The 17,100-nt window shown below is 44.0% G+C and overlaps 4 protein-coding genes and 1 pseudogene across 6 annotated transcripts; 3 read left to right on the top strand and 2 right to left on the bottom strand.

Annotated features, from left to right (window-relative positions):
* The first annotated feature begins 223 nt into the window (after positions 1-223).
* On the top strand, positions 224-1,594 carry LOC120662301 (low molecular mass early light-inducible protein HV60, chloroplastic-like). The gene is made up of 2 exons (XM_039941479.1): positions 224-296; positions 501-1,594. Exons 1-2 carry the CDS (start codon positions 224-226, stop codon positions 1,343-1,345), a joined length of 918 nt encoding a protein of 305 aa, XP_039797413.1. The 3' UTR covers positions 1,346-1,594.
* On the bottom strand, positions 1,226-2,753 carry LOC120659488 (putative receptor like protein 25). Its single transcript, XM_039937651.1, has 2 exons — positions 1,966-2,753; positions 1,226-1,430 (listed from the first exon to the last, which is right to left on the bottom strand). Exon 1 carries the CDS (start codon positions 2,660-2,662, stop codon positions 1,970-1,972), a length of 693 nt encoding a protein of 230 aa, XP_039793585.1. The 5' UTR covers positions 2,663-2,753; the 3' UTR covers positions 1,226-1,430; positions 1,966-1,969.
* Positions 2,754-3,721: 968 nt separating this feature from the next.
* On the bottom strand, positions 3,722-7,696 carry LOC120662300 (receptor-like protein 7). Its single transcript, XM_039941478.1, has 2 exons — positions 7,688-7,696; positions 3,722-6,368 (listed from the first exon to the last, which is right to left on the bottom strand). The coding sequence occupies exons 1-2, from the start codon at positions 7,694-7,696 to the stop codon at positions 5,004-5,006; spliced, it is 1,374 nt and encodes a 457-aa protein (XP_039797412.1). The 3' UTR covers positions 3,722-5,003.
* A 431-nt stretch (positions 7,697-8,127) lies between these two features.
* Positions 8,128-8,968, top strand: LOC120659486 (low molecular mass early light-inducible protein HV90, chloroplastic-like). 3 transcript variants are annotated; one of them, XM_039937650.1, is made up of 2 exons: positions 8,128-8,762; positions 8,800-8,953. In XM_039937650.1, exons 1-2 carry the CDS (start codon positions 8,249-8,251, stop codon positions 8,805-8,807), a joined length of 522 nt encoding a protein of 173 aa, XP_039793584.1. In that variant the 5' UTR covers positions 8,128-8,248; the 3' UTR covers positions 8,808-8,953. The 3 variants fall into 3 exon arrangements, with proteins under 3 accessions (XP_039793584.1, XP_039793583.1, XP_039793582.1); XM_039937649.1 differs by having other exon boundaries at positions 8,128-8,769; positions 8,807-8,953; XM_039937648.1 differs by having other exon boundaries at positions 8,129-8,968.
* A 1,228-nt stretch (positions 8,969-10,196) lies between these two features.
* Positions 10,197-13,493, top strand: LOC120658154 (annotated as a pseudogene).
* Positions 13,494-17,100: the final 3,607 nt, after the last annotated feature.

Genomic DNA, 17,100 nt, shown 5'->3' with positions numbered 1-17,100 from the left:
CTATATGTATGTAAATATATTATATATATATAATATTATATTAGTGTGATGCGATTCTAATATTAGTGTGCAATAAGTTACTAATACGGTCCTAATATTAGTGTGCAATACGGTACTAATACGATCCTAATACGACACAAATACCCACAGTAATTTATATAAAAATAAAAAGAAAAAAAATAAAAACATTTAGTGCCGGCTAGTAATACCAGCCGGCACTAAAATGGATGTCTGGGCAGCACGTGGCGTGGCGTGGCAGCGCACGTTAGTGCCGGTCAGCACTAACGTGTTGTCACGTTAGTGCCGGCCATTTAGTGCCGGTCACAGGGACCGGCACTAACACGTCCTGTGACCGGCACTAATTAGCCATTCTCCAACAGTGCACGTCGACGGCGACACAGCCGCCCAGCTCGCTGTGACCCTGCCTCACTCCACGTCGCGCGCATGTACTAGCTAGATAGCTATAGCCCTCGTACTCCCTCTCTCTCGCCGGCGTTTAGTTTACGGCCGTGAATCTCCCGCCGACGTGGCCCCCGCCGTCGCCACCACCGCGCCACCCGTCACGGGCGAGCTAGCTTTCCCAGCTCCCCCTATAAAGCTGGCCGACACGGCACTGGCACGTCGCAAGCAACCATCCATCCACAGCAAGAGAAGGAAGCAAGCAGCGACACAGCGAGCGAAACCCGTGTCTCGAAGCAACCTGGTGCCTAGCTTGCCAGTTGCCACTCGACCTCTCCGCTCCACCGCCCCGTGCACAACTCCAACGGCAGCCACGGTGATGGCCTCCCTCGCCTTCGCCACCGCCGGCGCGCGTGCCGGCGTCCTCCCCGTCCGCGTCCCGGCGGCCGCCGCGCTCGCGCCGCGCCGACGCGCCCTGGTCGTCAGAGCCCAGGCCGAGGATGCTAAGCCAACAACGGAGGAGACAACCGCGGCGTCCTCGGCCTCGCCTTCTCCGGCGCCCTCCACTCCCCTGACGGCGAAGCCCAAGGCGGCGAGCCCCGGGCTGTGGGACGCGCTGGCGTTCAGCGGCCCGGCCCCCGAGCGCATCAACGGGCGGCTCGCCATGGTGGGTTTCGTGTCCGCGCTCGCCGTCGAGGCGTCCCGCGGCGGGGGCCTCCTCTCGCAGGCCGGCAGCGGGTCCGGGCTGGCCTGGTTCGCGGCCACGGCCGCCGTGCTCTCCGTGGCGTCCCTAGTGCCGGTCCTCAGGGGGGAGAGCGCCGAGTCCCGCAGCGGCGGCGTCATGAGCGCCGACGCCGAGCTCTGGAACGGCCGCTTCGCCATGCTCGGGCTCGTGGCGCTCGCCGTCACCGAGTACATCTCCGGCGCGCCCTTCATCAACGCGTAGGTGCCAACGGTCTTGCGTGGAGTTGGACCCCGTGTGGTGTGCATTCAATTTGTACCTGTAAACCCTGCAGGTTCTCTGTTCTGTCCTTGTACATCAACTAGCTAGGAAAATTCAACATGTTATTCCAAAAAAATTGCAGGCCTCCGATCCTAGAACTAGAAGCTTCATCTCGTCTTCGTTTTCGAAAATCCAAACAGAAAAATAAGTCAAATTTTCACTGGAAATCTATGCGAGTTCTTGCGTTCCAAACTGGCAGCCATGTAAAGCTGGAATGAAACTTGTCTTCAGCCTGCCATAACTTGATTACATGAACTGAATACTCCATTAGTTAAAATGCAACACTTGGTTTTGGTGACACAGCCTTTTGACACGTCCTTCTATTCCTCCAGCTGTTTCGTAAAAAGAAAAGAAATCCTCCAGCGACATGAACTTTTCTTGTAAATCTGAATGCCTTGGATATTCGGCATTGGAGTTGGAAAAGTTAGCAAAATAATTTTACACCTATATGTAATTGAGTGAACTATACGGAACCAACCTTATTACATCTGAGTGTATTTAAGCTGTCTCATCAAAAGAGTACAACACAAACATACATGACTACGCTTGTTAACAACTTATACATTACTAATACATATGCATGCAAAGCCATCCTTCTATGTGGTAAAAGGATCTGAATATAATTGCCAATGCAAAACCCATGCCAAAACCCAAGCCAGCAAAGAGGAAGAAAATAATGGCATCAAATCTGTCATGCCACAAAGTATTGGGTTCTGGAGCCGATGTGCTTCGGGTGGTTGAATCTGGACCTGGATTGTCAAATTGCTTAGAAAGCTGAATTCCACATAGGCCAGCATTGCCTTCAAACGAGCTGCTAGGAAATGTCAAGAATTGGTTTCCCTGTGGTATTGTTCCTGTCAAGTTGTTGTGGGAAAGGTTCAGCCAGGAAAGAGAAGTTAGAGAGGTAAACTCCGGTGGAATTTCTCCCGAGAGACAGTTGCAAGAGAGATCGATTGATTCCAGCCTCGTTAAATTACCGAGTTGTGATGGAATTTGTCCTGTGAAGTTATTGTGCGACATGTTAAGTTCGTGTAGTGAAACAAGCCCTCCAATTGAACCCGGGATGGAACCCTCAAATGAGTTGTTTGAGAAATCAATTACTTTGAAAGCAGTTTGAATTTTGGTGACAATTAAAGAGCTATCTTTGTATGTGATACTGACACTATCTTGATAGACTGAATCTTGATTGATTGCTGATTTACATGTTGAATTTGTATGATGCTTTAATATTTGCCCCACATCGTTGCAGTTATTCATCATTGCTCTCAAATTCTCAAACCATTCTGAATGCAACTAACCAGAGAAATGGTTGGAGACCAAATCAACTATTTGTAAACTTGTGAAGTGTTGGTAGCCATCACGAAGACTCCTTATAGTGCCGTCGAGTTGGTTAGATCTCAACACGAGAACTTGAAGCTTTGGAAGAGTACCCAACCATGATGGAAATGAATCGAGAATCTGATTATTACCAACATCAAGAACCTCTAAGTCTTGGCAATTTGCTAGCAATCTAGGCAGCGCACCTTTAATTTGATTTCCATTCAAATCAATTGTCTGAAGCTTACACCCTTCTCTAATATTTTCTGGTAGCATGCCCTGTAATTTGTTTTCTCTTAACTTCAATATGATCATCATGTCAACTTTTTCCATAAGACAGGATGGAATTGGTCCACTAAAGTAATTGTAAGATAAGTCTATGAACTCAGGTTTGTTTAAACTACAAAATGAAAGTGGTACACGGCCACTTAATTTATTTTTGGACAAATTGATATAGCTTATATTTCTAATATACACACCAAAGTTCGGTTCAATGGAAGAGAAGTTATTATTTGAGCAATCCAAGAAAAGCAGGTCGGATGGAGTTGATGGTAACGGTATGCTTCCTTGAAGTCCATTAAAACTGAGATCAAGATCATTTAAATTTGTCATCTGAACAATAGGAGACTTCTCTAAAGTAGTAAACATGTTGTGTGAGAGGTTCAATCTAAAAAGGCAGTTATCCCATACCCAACTTGGTATGGCCCTTTCGATTTGGTTATTCGAAAGATCGAGAAATTGAATAGTGTCCAGATATTTTAATGATGCAGGAAATTTTGTAAGGTTGCAAGATGCAAGGTTTAGGTCCTGGATTTTAAGGGAATGAAAGAATACCGTATCACCTTCTTTTTCTGTGATTGATATCATATTGTTACCCAGGTTAAGATAGAAGAGATTTCTCAACCTCCAGATAGAACCAAGTTCTATTGTGCCCGTCAGTTTATTTGACTCAAGGTTGAGATACTGAAGATTGGTAAGCTGAAAAAATGATTTGGATATTGGGCCTGTCAATTGATTACTTCTTAAATCAATCTCCCTCAATGGTGAGGATAAAGGAGAAGGAATGTCTTCCAGTGAGCCAACAAGCTGATTCTCAAGCAGAAGAAGCTGTTGCAGGACTGGAAGAGCAAACAAAGACTTTGGAATTTTTCCTGCATGTAACGGTAGAATACCAGTCAGAATGTTGTAGACTTTGTTAATGCCGTTTCACACTAAAGCGCCAGTATGAACTTGAACCAGATAATGCTTAAATTAACATAACCTATCCATTGGAGCTAAATATATCAGCTTTCATCACCTTTTCTGAATAGACAACCAGATAATGCTTAAATTAATATAACTTATCTATTTTTCCTCAAAGAAAAACTGTTCAAATTTGAATTTGGGCATGTTTATACCGTATAGTTCATTTGCCGTTTTTATATAATTCATGTTCCGAAAAAACTTGGCACTAAACATCTTGCTTCTTAACTGAATCACAATAAATAAGATCCAAGTAACCCAAAACATAGCACAACAGATAGATTAGTTCTTTAGAAAAAAAATTAATTGCAGTTTCATATTTTTTATGATCTAAAATGAATTCATTTTAATATTTTTAAGTTAAACCAAAATATTTTAATTTTTAGAAAATCAAAACCACCTTTGAAACCATCAAAAAAACTTAGTTGTATAGTTCAATAATTGAATGGTGTTTGGTGTTCCGTTTTGTAGTTTAGGGTTGAAACGTCCTGCCTTATTCATGTGTTTTCTAATCCCTTTATTTGTTATTACACTGTTTCAAACAAGCCTTGGGCCAGAGAAAGTATGAACAATGTTAACATAACATATTTGATGTACATTTTTCAAATATAGCCTACAATGATAATATATACTAAGCTTGATTTCTCATTTTGAGAACCTTTAATTGCCATGTAAAGCTGCCCAAAATATGAAAATGTTTGTCCAATATCCAAAATAATTAACATATTGCTTGTTATTTATGTAATCTACCCAATATTGCATTCCTGTATCTGAAATATATCTAGGATGAGAGAGAGAGGCAAGATGGCTAAAAACTAAAAAAAATTGATATTAGTTAGTGTGCTGGTGTTAAAAGCATCTCACCATTGAAACCGGTAAACTACAGAAAATTGGTCAGAGACTCAAATTGAACATATCATGGTTTTTTCTCAACATTGCCAAATAAAGCATTTTTCTTGTTTTCTGAAGGTTGCTCCATTGATTTCATAGGTTAAGTAAAATAGGGAATTTACTATTCACTTAAAATCTGTTAGCATTTTTATTAACGGTGTATGCATGGCATGTCATAAAGTAGGTGTAAGATCTGTCTACAGCTGAAAAAAGAAAGTAATCGGGACATAGTCTCACCAGTGATGTTAGAAGACCAGACCACCAGCTCCTCAAGTTGGATCAAGTTCCCAATTGTTGATGGTATTGGCCCAGAGAAATTGCAAGTAAAAATGGTCAAAGAAGTCAACTTTGTAAGATTGCCTATCCAAGATGTCATTCTCTGCTCAAAGAAGTCAGAACTCCATAACTCCAGCTCTGCCAATTCTGTAAGATTTCCAATCTCGTACGGTATTGGCACGGAGAAACTGCAGTCCCGTATTGTCAAACTTTCCAACCTTGTCAGTTTGCCGATCCAAGTGGGAACTGATTTAGAGAAGTCATAACCATCAAGCTTTAGGTGCGTCAATTGGGTAAGATTGCTGACCCAAGATAATACCGGGTTCTCCAAATCTGATCCCATGAGTTGCAGGTCATCTAATGATGGAAGCTTAGATATCAAAGTTGAGAGTTTGTCATCAATGCCCATCGTGTTAAACCCCAATGTCTTTAGAGACTCAAGATTGCCAAACGAGGACGGCATGTCATAAGAGAAATTGGTCCCTGCTAGATTTAGTGTTTCCAAATTATTTCCAGCGGGGAAGTGTGTTAGTCTCACAGAAAGCATGGGGTTATCGGAAAAATCAAGAGACCTCAAACTTTTTAGCTGGAATATTTTTGTGGGAAACTGTCCTTCAAACTGAGTTCCTGATATGTCTAAAACAGTCAAGGAAGATAGCTCAGAAAAGAACTCAGGAACTTTGCCGGTAAGTTCAGAATTGTATCCCAAGTTGATCATCGTAAGCGAGTGAAGCCTTGAGAATGAAGGGTGGATAGAACCTGATATAGAACACCAGGACAAGCTAAGAACCTGTAGCTGAGGAACGGAGTCTGCTAAAATACTGGACCAAGTGGACCCACTGCTAGATAAATCCAGTTCATCAAGATAGAGATTCTTCAGATTGCTCATATTTGCCATGAAGGCTTGGAAATTTGGCCGCCCAAAATACAAATCATAATTACGAGACAAGTCAAGGGTGACAAGGTTCTTGAGGCTGGCAATTCCAATTGGGATCTGACCCCTAAAATAGGTGTACGAGAGGTTGAGGTGGATCATATCCATGAGCCGCTCAAACCCAGAAGCTGGGAGCAAGGCTTCATTGAAGTCACTGAATGCAAGGTTGAGGTTCCTGAGGGATGTGAGGTTGAAGAGCGCAGGATCAAGACGCCTGCTCGCCAGGTGCAACTCACAGAGGTCAAGGGAAATGACTCTTCCCAGGGCCATGTCACAGGTGTATTTTGTATGTAAGTGTACTTCATCCTACCATTTGTATATAGTACCATAGCTCTACTAATTATGTGTTTTCTCATCCTCTTCCTTCTTTTTGAATCGTGTAGGATGAAGGTTCAAGAATGCCAGAGAAAAGGGTACTATCACGTCGGCTTCATAGACCCATATAATATACATGAGGAGAGTGTCAGGAAATGGCCTAATCGGATCGAGAACAACATACTCAGGGCCTTGGATAAGCAGAATACTTGTCAATACATTCTGTTTCCGTACAACTTCGAGTGATTTTTTAATCTTTTTTTACTTCACTATATATATGTGTATATATATCCAACATTTCTTATACATATATGTGTATGAAACAGGTTCCACTGGATCCTTCTTATTATCGAGATCGATAGATGCCGAGTTCGGGTGTACGACTCCTTGAGGAAGCCAACATATTATTACCAAGACCTCATAAACATCATCCAAAAAGCATGGGCTCGCTTCCTCGAAAAACATATAGAAATATCGTCACCTCCAGCCCCGCTAGAATTCACCACTAACTGGCCGGTACGAATACATATCGCACATCTACTGTCGTTTCTTTAATCAACATAAATATTTCATAACCCATATATTTATATATATGTATATATAGATTATGAGACAGGCGCCAGGAAACAACTTATGTGGCTACTACGTATGTGAGTACATGATGGATTTTGGCTGCCGCAGCTCGATGACACAACATGATTTCAAAGTACGCAGAACAACATTACTAACAATTACTTGTATTTAGTTCCTTCTAGGTACTAATTCAAAATATTGGTGTTTGCACTTGACAGATTACTTGCATGGCGGAAGCCCTCATCCAACCGGAAAGAATCAAAACAATTTAAGAATCAATATGTGGATTCCTCCTAGATGAGATCATAAATCCAACTGGAGAATTTTATGCGAATCCTAAGATAAGTGTGGGTCGAGCGGATCTGAATAAGGACACAGAGATGATGAGGCGCCTAAGGACCCTTAGTATCTTGTAAAAATTTGTCGGACAAAACTTATGTGCACAACAACTTGTAAATATATTATGAATCCTGAGTTTATTATAAACATATTTATATTAGAAGTGCATATAATATTTCAAATGTATGTAATTATAATAAATGTATTCAATTGTATGGTAGATACGAATATATACGAATACGCAGACGTACAAGAATATAAATACGCAGACATACACAAATACGAATACGAAACGTATACGAATATAAATTAGTTGAAACCCAAACAATGAAAAAACAGAAGAAAAAAAAAAGACATTTAGTACCGGTAGGTAACACCGATCGGTACCAAAATCGCACCAGAGCCATGACACCCATTACACGACGCGACACGGCGACAGACACCTCTCCCTTGGCGGCTTCTTCTTCCTTGGCTCCGCTCGACACCGGCGCTCCTAGCTCCCACGTCTCCCGCGCGCTCCCTCCCCGCGTGGTTCTGGAATCTTTCGCCACTTTTCGGCGACGGAGCTGGCCACCTCGCCCCGCGCGGCCGCGCCTCCCTGCGCGGCGGCCTCGCCGCCCACGTCGACGGCGACGCGCTAGCCCGGCTCGCTGGAGTCCACGTCGCGCGCATGTACTAGCTAAGAGCTAGCCCTCGTACGACTCTCTCTCACCCGCGTTCACGGCCGGGAACTCCCGCCGACGTGGCCCCCGCCGCGGCCAACCACCGTCAACCTCGTCACGGGCCGCCTCGCCGGTCTCCACCTCCCCTGCCTTCCCCCTATAAAGCCGGCATCTGGCCCCCAACCCATCTCAAATCGATCGGAGCACAACAGAAGCCACACGCTCACAACACACAAGCAAGCAAGCAATCTGAGGAGAAGCCGGCCGCCGATTTCCCCAGCCCGTGCATTGTTCCCGATGGCGACCATGGTGATGGCCTCCGCCGCGAGCTCCCTCGCCTTCGCCGCCACCGGCGCGAGCGCCGGCCGCTTCCCCGCCCGGCTTCCGGCGGCGGCGGGGCTCGCGCCGCGCCGGCGCGCACCGCTCGTCAGGGCGCAGGCTAATAAGGGTCCTGAGAAGCCGGCAGCGAGCCCGGGGCTCTGGGACGCGCTGGCGTTCAGCGGCCCGGCCCCTGAGCGCATCAACGGGCGGCTCGCCATGGTCGGCTTCGTGTCCGCGCTCGCCGTCGAGGCGTCCCGCGGCGGGGGCCTCCTCTCGCAGGCCGGCAGCGGGTCTGGGCTGGCCTGGTTCGTGGCCACGGCCGCCGTGCTCTCCGTGGCGTCGCTGGTGCCGGTCCTCAAGGGGGAGAGCGCCGAGGCCCGCAGCGGCGGCGTCATGAGCGCCGACGCCGAGCTCTGGAACGGCCGCTTCGCCATGCTCGGGCTCGTCGCGCTCGCCGTCACCGAGTACATCACCGGCGCGCCCTTCGTCAACGTGTAAAATATAACGGCCTACGTTGGTGTACGGGCACGTGTAGCTGTGTAGTAGAGGAGGTAGTGTAAACCTTGGCTAGGACACTCTGGACAGGACTCCTTCGTAAAACTCTTCCGCTAAACGGTCATGTAAAATTGTTGATTTGAAATGACTTTCTTTGCGACACAGAGTTTGCCAATGTTTCATGAATTTTCCGAGTGTAAATGTGACCATAAGTTTGCCAAATGGCCTAATGTTTCATGATTTTTTCACATGTGAATGTGACCATACGTATTATCGTGGCGCTTCATTTTTGAATTAGTGGTCAGATTGATCATTGATGGATAAGAGTACATGGGATATGTGACGTGAATCAGCGCACTACTACAGAACAGGCCTTTGTTCCAGGCCATTTGTCCCGGCAGCCTTTGGGTCCGGGACAATAGGTGGCTTTTGTCCCGGGTCCAACGGCTAGCCGGGTAAGGGGGGGGGGCAAGGCCTTTTGTCCCGGTTGTATCCACCAACCGGGACAAAATGGGGGCATTTTGTCCCGGTTGGTGGATACAACCGGGACAAAAGGGTACGAGGGCCTTTTGTCCCGGTTGGATCCACCAACCGGGACAAAATGCCCCCATTTTGTCCCGGTTGGTGTCTCCAACCGGGACAAAAGGCCTTGGCCCCCTTATCCCCTTCCCTCTCCCCCCGCCCGAGCCATTCAGCTCACTTGTTTCTTGCTGTTCTCGGCTCGGGAGGGAGGAGTTCTTGCTCATTTCTTCACCACATTTGTGAAGATCTTTGATTCCCCGTCCATCCATCGGCGCTAAAGGTTTGGGGCTTGTTTTTCTCTTCTTCCTTGGCTTTTATAGCTCATTTCATGCTTTAGAAATAGAGAAAATGTGTAGCTAGCTCATTTCTTGGACATTTAGCTAGATTGCATATGTAGGTGTGATTTTCTTTTAGATTTAGATGAGTATGTGGATAGTAGAAAATTTTAGAATGAGTGTAGACACTTCATGTGATGTACTTGTATACATGACCATATTGTGGATAGTTGATTTTTGTATTCATGAATGAATTAATGAAATGAGTATATTAGAATTTTTGTAATATGAATGAATTATTCATGAATGTATTTATTCAGTACTCTAGTGTAATTAGAGATTTCTTGAGGATTAATGATACATTTCGTCTTTTTTATATGATTGTTGTAATTAGAAAACCTATGTGTTGTTGACCGAATTTTTAAATTTCATGTATAATACTCCTTTGTTAAGTTCTGTAATGGATTAAGTACTCCTTTTAATTAATCAAGATGTATGATGGATATTGCATATCTTTTAATCATTCATGTTATGTTACATTTAATTTAATTTAGGTTTGATATATTTTATTTATTCGATACGTGTAAAGAATTCAAATAGATTTATTTAAAATGCAGATGGACCGGCAATGGATGTACAATGCTGACCGACGTTCGAAAGAATTCATTGATGGCCTGCATTATTTTTTGTCTGTGGCTGAGGCAAACAAGCAGAATGGTTTTATGTGCTGCCCGTGTGTTCATTGCAACAATAACAAGGATTACTCATCTTCAAGAATCCTACACAGCCACATTTTCGCAAATGGTTTCATGAAGAAGTATATTTGTTGGACAAAGCACGGAGAACAGGGAGTTACCATGGAAGACATTGAAGAAGAAGATTTTGACGACCACTTTACCGGGAATGCTGGAATCGGTGCATTCGATGACGATATTCCCATGGAAGAGCCCGAAGTAGATGTAGCAGAAAATGATCCCAGCGACGATCTAGGGCAGGCATTGCACAATGTGCAGGCAGACTGTGAGAGTGAAATGGAGAGGTTGAAGTTCCAGAAGTTGTTAGAGGACCACCATAAGTTGTTGTACCCAGATTGTCAAAATGGATTTAAGAAACTTGGCACCACCTTGGAGTTGCTGCAATGGAAGGCGACAAATGGGGTATCCGACAAGGGATTTGGTGAATTACTCAAACTTGTTAAAAAAATGCTTCCTAAGGACAATGAATTGCCTGCCACAACGTATGAAGCCAAACAACTTGTTTGCCCTTTGGGACTGGAAGTGCAAAAGATACATGCATGCCCCAACGACTGCATCCTCTACCGAGGCGAGTACGAGAATTTGGATGCATGTCCCGTATGCAGTGCATTGCGTTACAAGATTAGAAAAGATGATCCTGGAGATGTCGAGGGGGAGCCTCCCCGGAAGAGAGTTCCTGCGAAGGTCATGTGGTATTCGCCTATAATACCACGTTTGAAGCGTCTGTTTAGAAATAAAGATAATGCTAAGTTGATGCGATGGCACAAAGAGGAACGCAAGAAAGACTCGATGTTGAGACACCCCGCTGATGGGTCGCAGTGGAGAAAAATAGATAGAACGTACCCTGAATTTGATTTGGATGCGAGAAACATAAGGTTCGGTTTGAGTACGGATGGCATGAATCCTTTTGGTGAGATGAGCAGTGGTCATAGCACTTGGCCTGTGACTCTTTGTCTGTACAATCTTCCACCATGGCTCTGCATGAAACGAAAGTTCATCATGATGCCAGTGCTTATCCCGGGTCCAAAGCAGCCCGGAAATGACATTGATGTGTACCTAAGACCATTGGTCGAAGAACTCTTATTGCTCTGGGGCGATGAAGGTGTACGGATGTGGGATGAATACAAACAGGAAAACTTCAACCTACGAGCATTGCTGTTCGTAACGATCAATGACTGGCCTGCTCTTAGTAACTTGTCAGGACATTCGAACAAGGGATACAAAGCATGCACACACTGTTTAGACGATACCGATAATATATGGTTGACTCACTGCAAGAAGGTTGTATACATGGGTCATCGTCGGTTTCTTCCCATCAGGCATGCGGTACGAAAGAAGGGCAAGCATTTCAAAGGCCAAGCGGACCACCGAACAAAACCGATGCACCGTAGTGGTAAAGACGTCTTCAACATGGTAAAAGATCTAGAAGTTATTTTTGGAAAGGGATCTGGTAGCCAACCTGTTCCGAACGAAAACGGAATGGCGCCCATGTGGAAGAAGAAATCTATATTTTGGGAGCTACCATATTGGGAAGTCTTAGATGTTCGTCATGCAATTGATGTGATGCACCTCACGAAGAATTTTTGCGTCAACCTGATAGCATTCTTGGGAGTGTACGGAAAGACAAAAGATACAGTAGAAGCACGTCAAGAATTGCAACGTATGGAAGAACGAGATGCCTTACATCCACAACAGCGAGATAATGGACGATAATACTTAAGTCCTGCCAGCTATACTCTTAGCAAGGAAGAGAAAGAAACCATGTTTGACTGCTTGAGCAGTATAAAGGTTCCATCTGGATACTCATCAAATATAAAAGGAATCTTAAATTTGGCAGAGAAGAAATTTACAAATCTCAAGTCCCATGACTGCCATGTGCTTATGACCGAACTTCTTCCGGTTGTGCTGCGGGGGATTCTGCCTGATAACGTCCGGTTAACCATCGTGAAGATATGTGCCTTCCTCAACGCAGTTTCTCAGAAGATAATTGACCCGGAGAATTTGATAAAGCTGCAAAACGATGTGGTGCAATGTCTTGTTGGCTTTGAGCTGATATTTCCACCATCTTTCTTCAACATCATGACACATCTTCTAGTGCACCTTGTCAAAGAGATTGATATTCTCAGACCAGTATTTCTACACAACATGTTCCCATTCGAAAGGTTCATGGGGGTACTCAAGAAATGTGTTCGTAATAGAGCTCGTCCAGAAGGAAGCATCGCCAGTGCCTACGGAACTGAGGAGGTCATTGACTTTTGTGTTGACTTTATTGATGACCTTAAATCGATTGGAGTCCCTGAATCGCGATATGAGGGGAGACTAACTAGAAAGGGTACATTAGGAAAGAAATCTTATGTCTGCACAGATGATTTCTCATTCAAAAAAGCGCATTATACGATTCTTCAACAATCATCCTTGGTTGACCCATATATCGAGGAACACAAGAAAATTCTGCTCTCCAATTTCCCGGAAAAGTCTGAGGCATGGATTACACGTGAGCACATGAATACTTTCTGCAGCTGGTTACGGAAGCATCTAATGCATAACATGGATATAAGTGAACAACTGTTCTTATTGGCTAGGGGACCATCTTGGAATATCTTAACATACCAAGGGTACGAGATAAATGGAAACACATTTTATACGATAGCCCAAGATAAAAAGAGTACCAACCAAAACAGCGGTGTTCGTATGGATGCCACGGACAATAATGGAAAAAAAGACACATATTACGGCTACATTGAAGAGATATGGGAGCTGGATTACGGTCCCAATTTTAAGGTGCCTCTATTTCGTTGCCAATGGGTTAAGCTATCTGGAGGAGGGGTAACAAAAGATGAGTATGGGATGACAATAATTGATCTCAACAATCTTGGGTATAGAGACGAGCCATTTGTCCTAGCCCAGGATGTCGCTCAGGTTTTCTACATTAAGGACATGTCCAGCAAGCCAAAGAAGGGGATAAACAAGCAAAAGGATGAGCCTAAGCGACACATAGTTCTATCAGGAAAGAGAAACATCGTTGGAGTGGAGGACAAGACAGACTTTTCAAAAGAATATAATAATTTTGTTGCCATTCCACCTTTCGAAGTAAATGCTGATCCATGCATCCTGCTAGCCAATGATGATGCTCCATACTTGCGCCGTGATCATAATCAAGGGACATTTGTGAAGAGAAAGTCTGTTACCGCTAATCCTTCATGTACTTAAATCATTTTATATTATTGTATAAAAACATAATCGCAATTCGAATACTTTTATTATATATGTACTATACAATTATACTTTATGTGTTATATATATTATTTTATATATTTTTCACTTAATTACTAGACTCAATTATAATTTTCATTCAATAATGGATTACTCAACTAATTTTATTTATTTCATGAAATTACATTCACATTAACGCACTAGACTCTCTCACTAACACACACAATCTCACTAACACACACTATCTCTCAAACTCACACACTACTCATTAATATCATGAAATTGCTTAATTTTATCTAAAATTCAATTTTATACGTTAATATCGTGATAGAATCCACTTTCTGTCGAAAAGCAACAGTTTGAAAAAAAATTCACCTAATATATTTTTGCATGGTCAAAATAACAAATATGATTTCAAAAAAGTTAGATATTTCATTGACCCAATCACTTGAATGAAAATTAATTATTTTTGTTGCATGTATCAAGTTTATATAGAGATAAGAAATTTTGTTCCATAATTTTTGGAATCATAATTTTATTAACTGAATTAACAAATGAAAGCCAATTTTAAAAGAGAAGTAAAAAGAAACAAAAACAAACATAACATTAGGCGGGAACGAGGGAAAATGGGCCCCTTTTGTCCCGGGTGGTAGATCCACCCGGGACTAAAGGTGGGCCGCGGGCTGGGAATTTTCCCAGCCCGCCCAAAAACCCCTTTTTTCCCGGGTGGTAGATCCACCCGGGACTAAAGGTGGGCCGCGGGCTGGGAATTTTCCCAGCCCACCCAAAAACCCCTTTTGTCCCGGGTGAATCCACGACCCGGGACAAAAGGACCTTTTGTCCCGGGTCGTGGATTCACCCGGGACAAAAGGCCCCCCCATATATTTCCTTCCCTCCTTCGCCCTTCGCCCTTCCTTCCTCCCGCCGTCGTCCGTTCCCCTGCTCCCCCCACCGCTCGAGCTCCCCGAGCACCGCCGTCGTCGACGTCGCCGCCCAGAGCCCCGCCGCGCGAGCCCACGTCACCGAGCGCCGTCGTCCCTGCGAGCGCCGCCGCCGTTGACGTCCGCCACCCTCGTCTTCGCCGCCCCCGGCCTCCACTGCACGCCGCCCTCGTCTTCGCCGCCCTCGGCCTCCACTGCACGCCGTCGCGCCACCACCGTCTCCGCTGCGCGCCACCGCGCCGCCAGCTCCCCGCCTCGTCGTCCAGGGCCGTGCCGCGCCCCTAGCTAGCTAGGTTTCCCGCATTTTCTTTTTTCTTTTCAAATTTTATGTTTATGTAGAATTCAATTATTAGAATTCAATTATCATGTATGAGTAGTGTTAATTTAATTTATTATATATTAAGTAGAATTCAATTATTAGAATTAGGTGCAAATTTTGTGCAAATGTTATCAGAATTCAATTTTGGATATATTATTAGAATTCAATTATGGATATATTAGTAGAATTCAATTATGGATATATTAGTAGAATTCAATTATGGAAATATTATTAGAATTCAATTATGGATATATTAGTAGAATTCAATTATGGAAATATTATTAGAATTCAATTATGGATATATTAGTAGAATTCAATTATGGATATATTAGTAGAATTCAATTATGGATATATTAGTAGAATTCAATTATGGAAATATTATTAGAATTCAATTTTGGAAATATTATTAGAATTTAATTATGGATATATTATTAGAATTCAATTTTGGATATATTATTAGAATTCAATTATGGATATATTATTAGCAACAAATTATGGATATATTATTAGAGAGAATTTCGAGAGAAATAGAGAAGGAAATATAGAATTAGAGAGAATTTCTATTATGATGTATTCATTATTTAATTATGTCATTCAAAGACTTTAATTCATCATGTATTTAATATTTTTTATGTCATTCAAAGAGTTCAATTCATCATGTATTTCGTTACCGATCCCGATCGAATCGTTTCCGATAGTTTCCGATCGTTACCGATCCCGACCTAATCGTTTCCGATAGTTTCCGATCGTTACCGATCTAAATATGTGGATTATTTAGATAATTTTTTAAGGGTTTTATTTGTATTCATATTTTAGTTACGATGGACCCGCGACACACAGACGCGGAAGACGAACAGTTCTTGTTGAATATGATTAGCGAAGGTCAAGCAGATGTCGCTGAACAAGCTGATGATGGCAGCAATACCGACATATATTTGAATATGTCCGGTGATGGAATTGATGCACCATCTATTCAGGATGACGCTGCTGCTGAACAAAGTGCTAATGTACATATCACAACTATAATTATTTGTAGTGACAATCATATTTTCATCTGAATCTATATGAATACAATGAATGTTTTTTATAGCCGTCTGGATCATCGTCGCAGCAGAAAAAGACGAAGCGAGGCCCAACAAAAAAACTGGAAGGGCGGTTCATTATAACGGAAGTTGGTCCAGATGGCGAACCGATCGCTCCAGAAGCTGCCGCCAAAAAATTCATAAGACAATCCGGATGTATTGTCAGGGACCACATCCCGATCAGCTTCAAGCTCTGGAAAGCTTCCAATCCAAGCGAGGAACGGGATGCGGTACCCGAAAGAGAAAAAGAATGGTGCTGGCGGGAGCTTAAGAAAAACTTCACGGTTCCAGCTGAATCCGAAGAGATATGCAAGCACTGGACCCTGAGTAAGATGGCCGAACAGCTGCGATCATTCAAGAAAATTTTGACGAAGAAATATATCAAGACCGGGACCACACCCGTATTTACCGGCGAGCTCGAAAAGCTCAGGGGTCACTGGGATGCATTTGTGGAATACAAGTCTTCAGAGCTTGGGCTTCAGAAGGTGCAGAAGGCCAAAGACAACACCTCGAAGAAAGTGTACCATCACACTCTAGGCCAAGGAGGCTACAAGCTTGCAGTACCCAAATGGGAGAAGATGGAGCAGGATCTGCTTGACAGAGGCATCCAACCTGCGACCATGAACTGGCCTGAAAGGTCAAGGACCTGGTTTTATGGTCACGGGGGAAGCTTGGACCCATTGACTGGTGACTGCGTCTATGGGCCAAACATCCAGCGAGCAGCCCAGAGACTACAGGAGGCCATACAAGCAGCGGCCGAGGGAACATTCAAGCCGGATAGAGAGAGGGACGAGCTGACTTACGCCCTTGGGAATCCAGAGCATCCGGGCCGCACAAGAGGCAAAGGCGTGGTTCCGTGGAAGTATGGGTTCAGGGATTACATTGAGTCATATAGAAGCCGGCAAAGAAGAAAGAATGATGAGCGGGAGCACTTGCGAAGGCTAGAGGAACGGCTCATGTCACACGATCAAAGACTGGAGGAAGAGGTTCAACGCCAAGTGGCCGTAGCAATGAGCCAGCAACAGCAAGCGCAAACGTTGCCTCCAGAGCCTAGTGTCGCAGCCGATCACCTGTCTCAGCGGAAAAGCAGCTGCGCTTCCACAGACGTCGCCGCCGCCGAGCCCACGGGGATCCAGGCCGCAGTTGAAGCGTCGGCCCCGCAGCGATTTCCAGTGGATGAGATCACCCACCGGACACCTTGTGACCTGCAGACTGCCGTTAAGAAC

This window comes from Panicum virgatum, chromosome 2N (assembly GCF_016808335.1).
Source record: "Panicum virgatum strain AP13 chromosome 2N, P.virgatum_v5, whole genome shotgun sequence".
NCBI lineage: Eukaryota > Viridiplantae > Streptophyta > Magnoliopsida > Poales > Poaceae > Panicum > Panicum virgatum.
Note: the sequence above shows the minus strand (reverse complement) of the source record. Positions and strands in the feature narration are given on the sequence as shown.

Excerpts from the sequence above, each read along its gene's own strand:
- LOC120662301 (XM_039941479.1), top strand. The coding sequence starts at position 224 with ATGGATGTCTGGGCAGCACGTGGCGTGGCGTGGCAGCGCACGTTAGTG. Across the intron at positions 297-500 it reads CAGCACTAACGTGTTGTCAC|TTTACGGCCGTGAATCTCCC; the intron begins GTTAGTGCCGGC and ends GCCGGCGTTTAG.
- LOC120659486 (XM_039937648.1), top strand. The coding sequence starts at position 8,249 with ATGGCGACCATGGTGATGGCCTCCGCCGCGAGCTCCCTCGCCTTCGCC.
- LOC120659488 (XM_039937651.1), bottom strand. The coding sequence starts at position 2,662 with ATGATGAATAACTGCAACGATGTGGGGCAAATATTAAAGCATCATACA.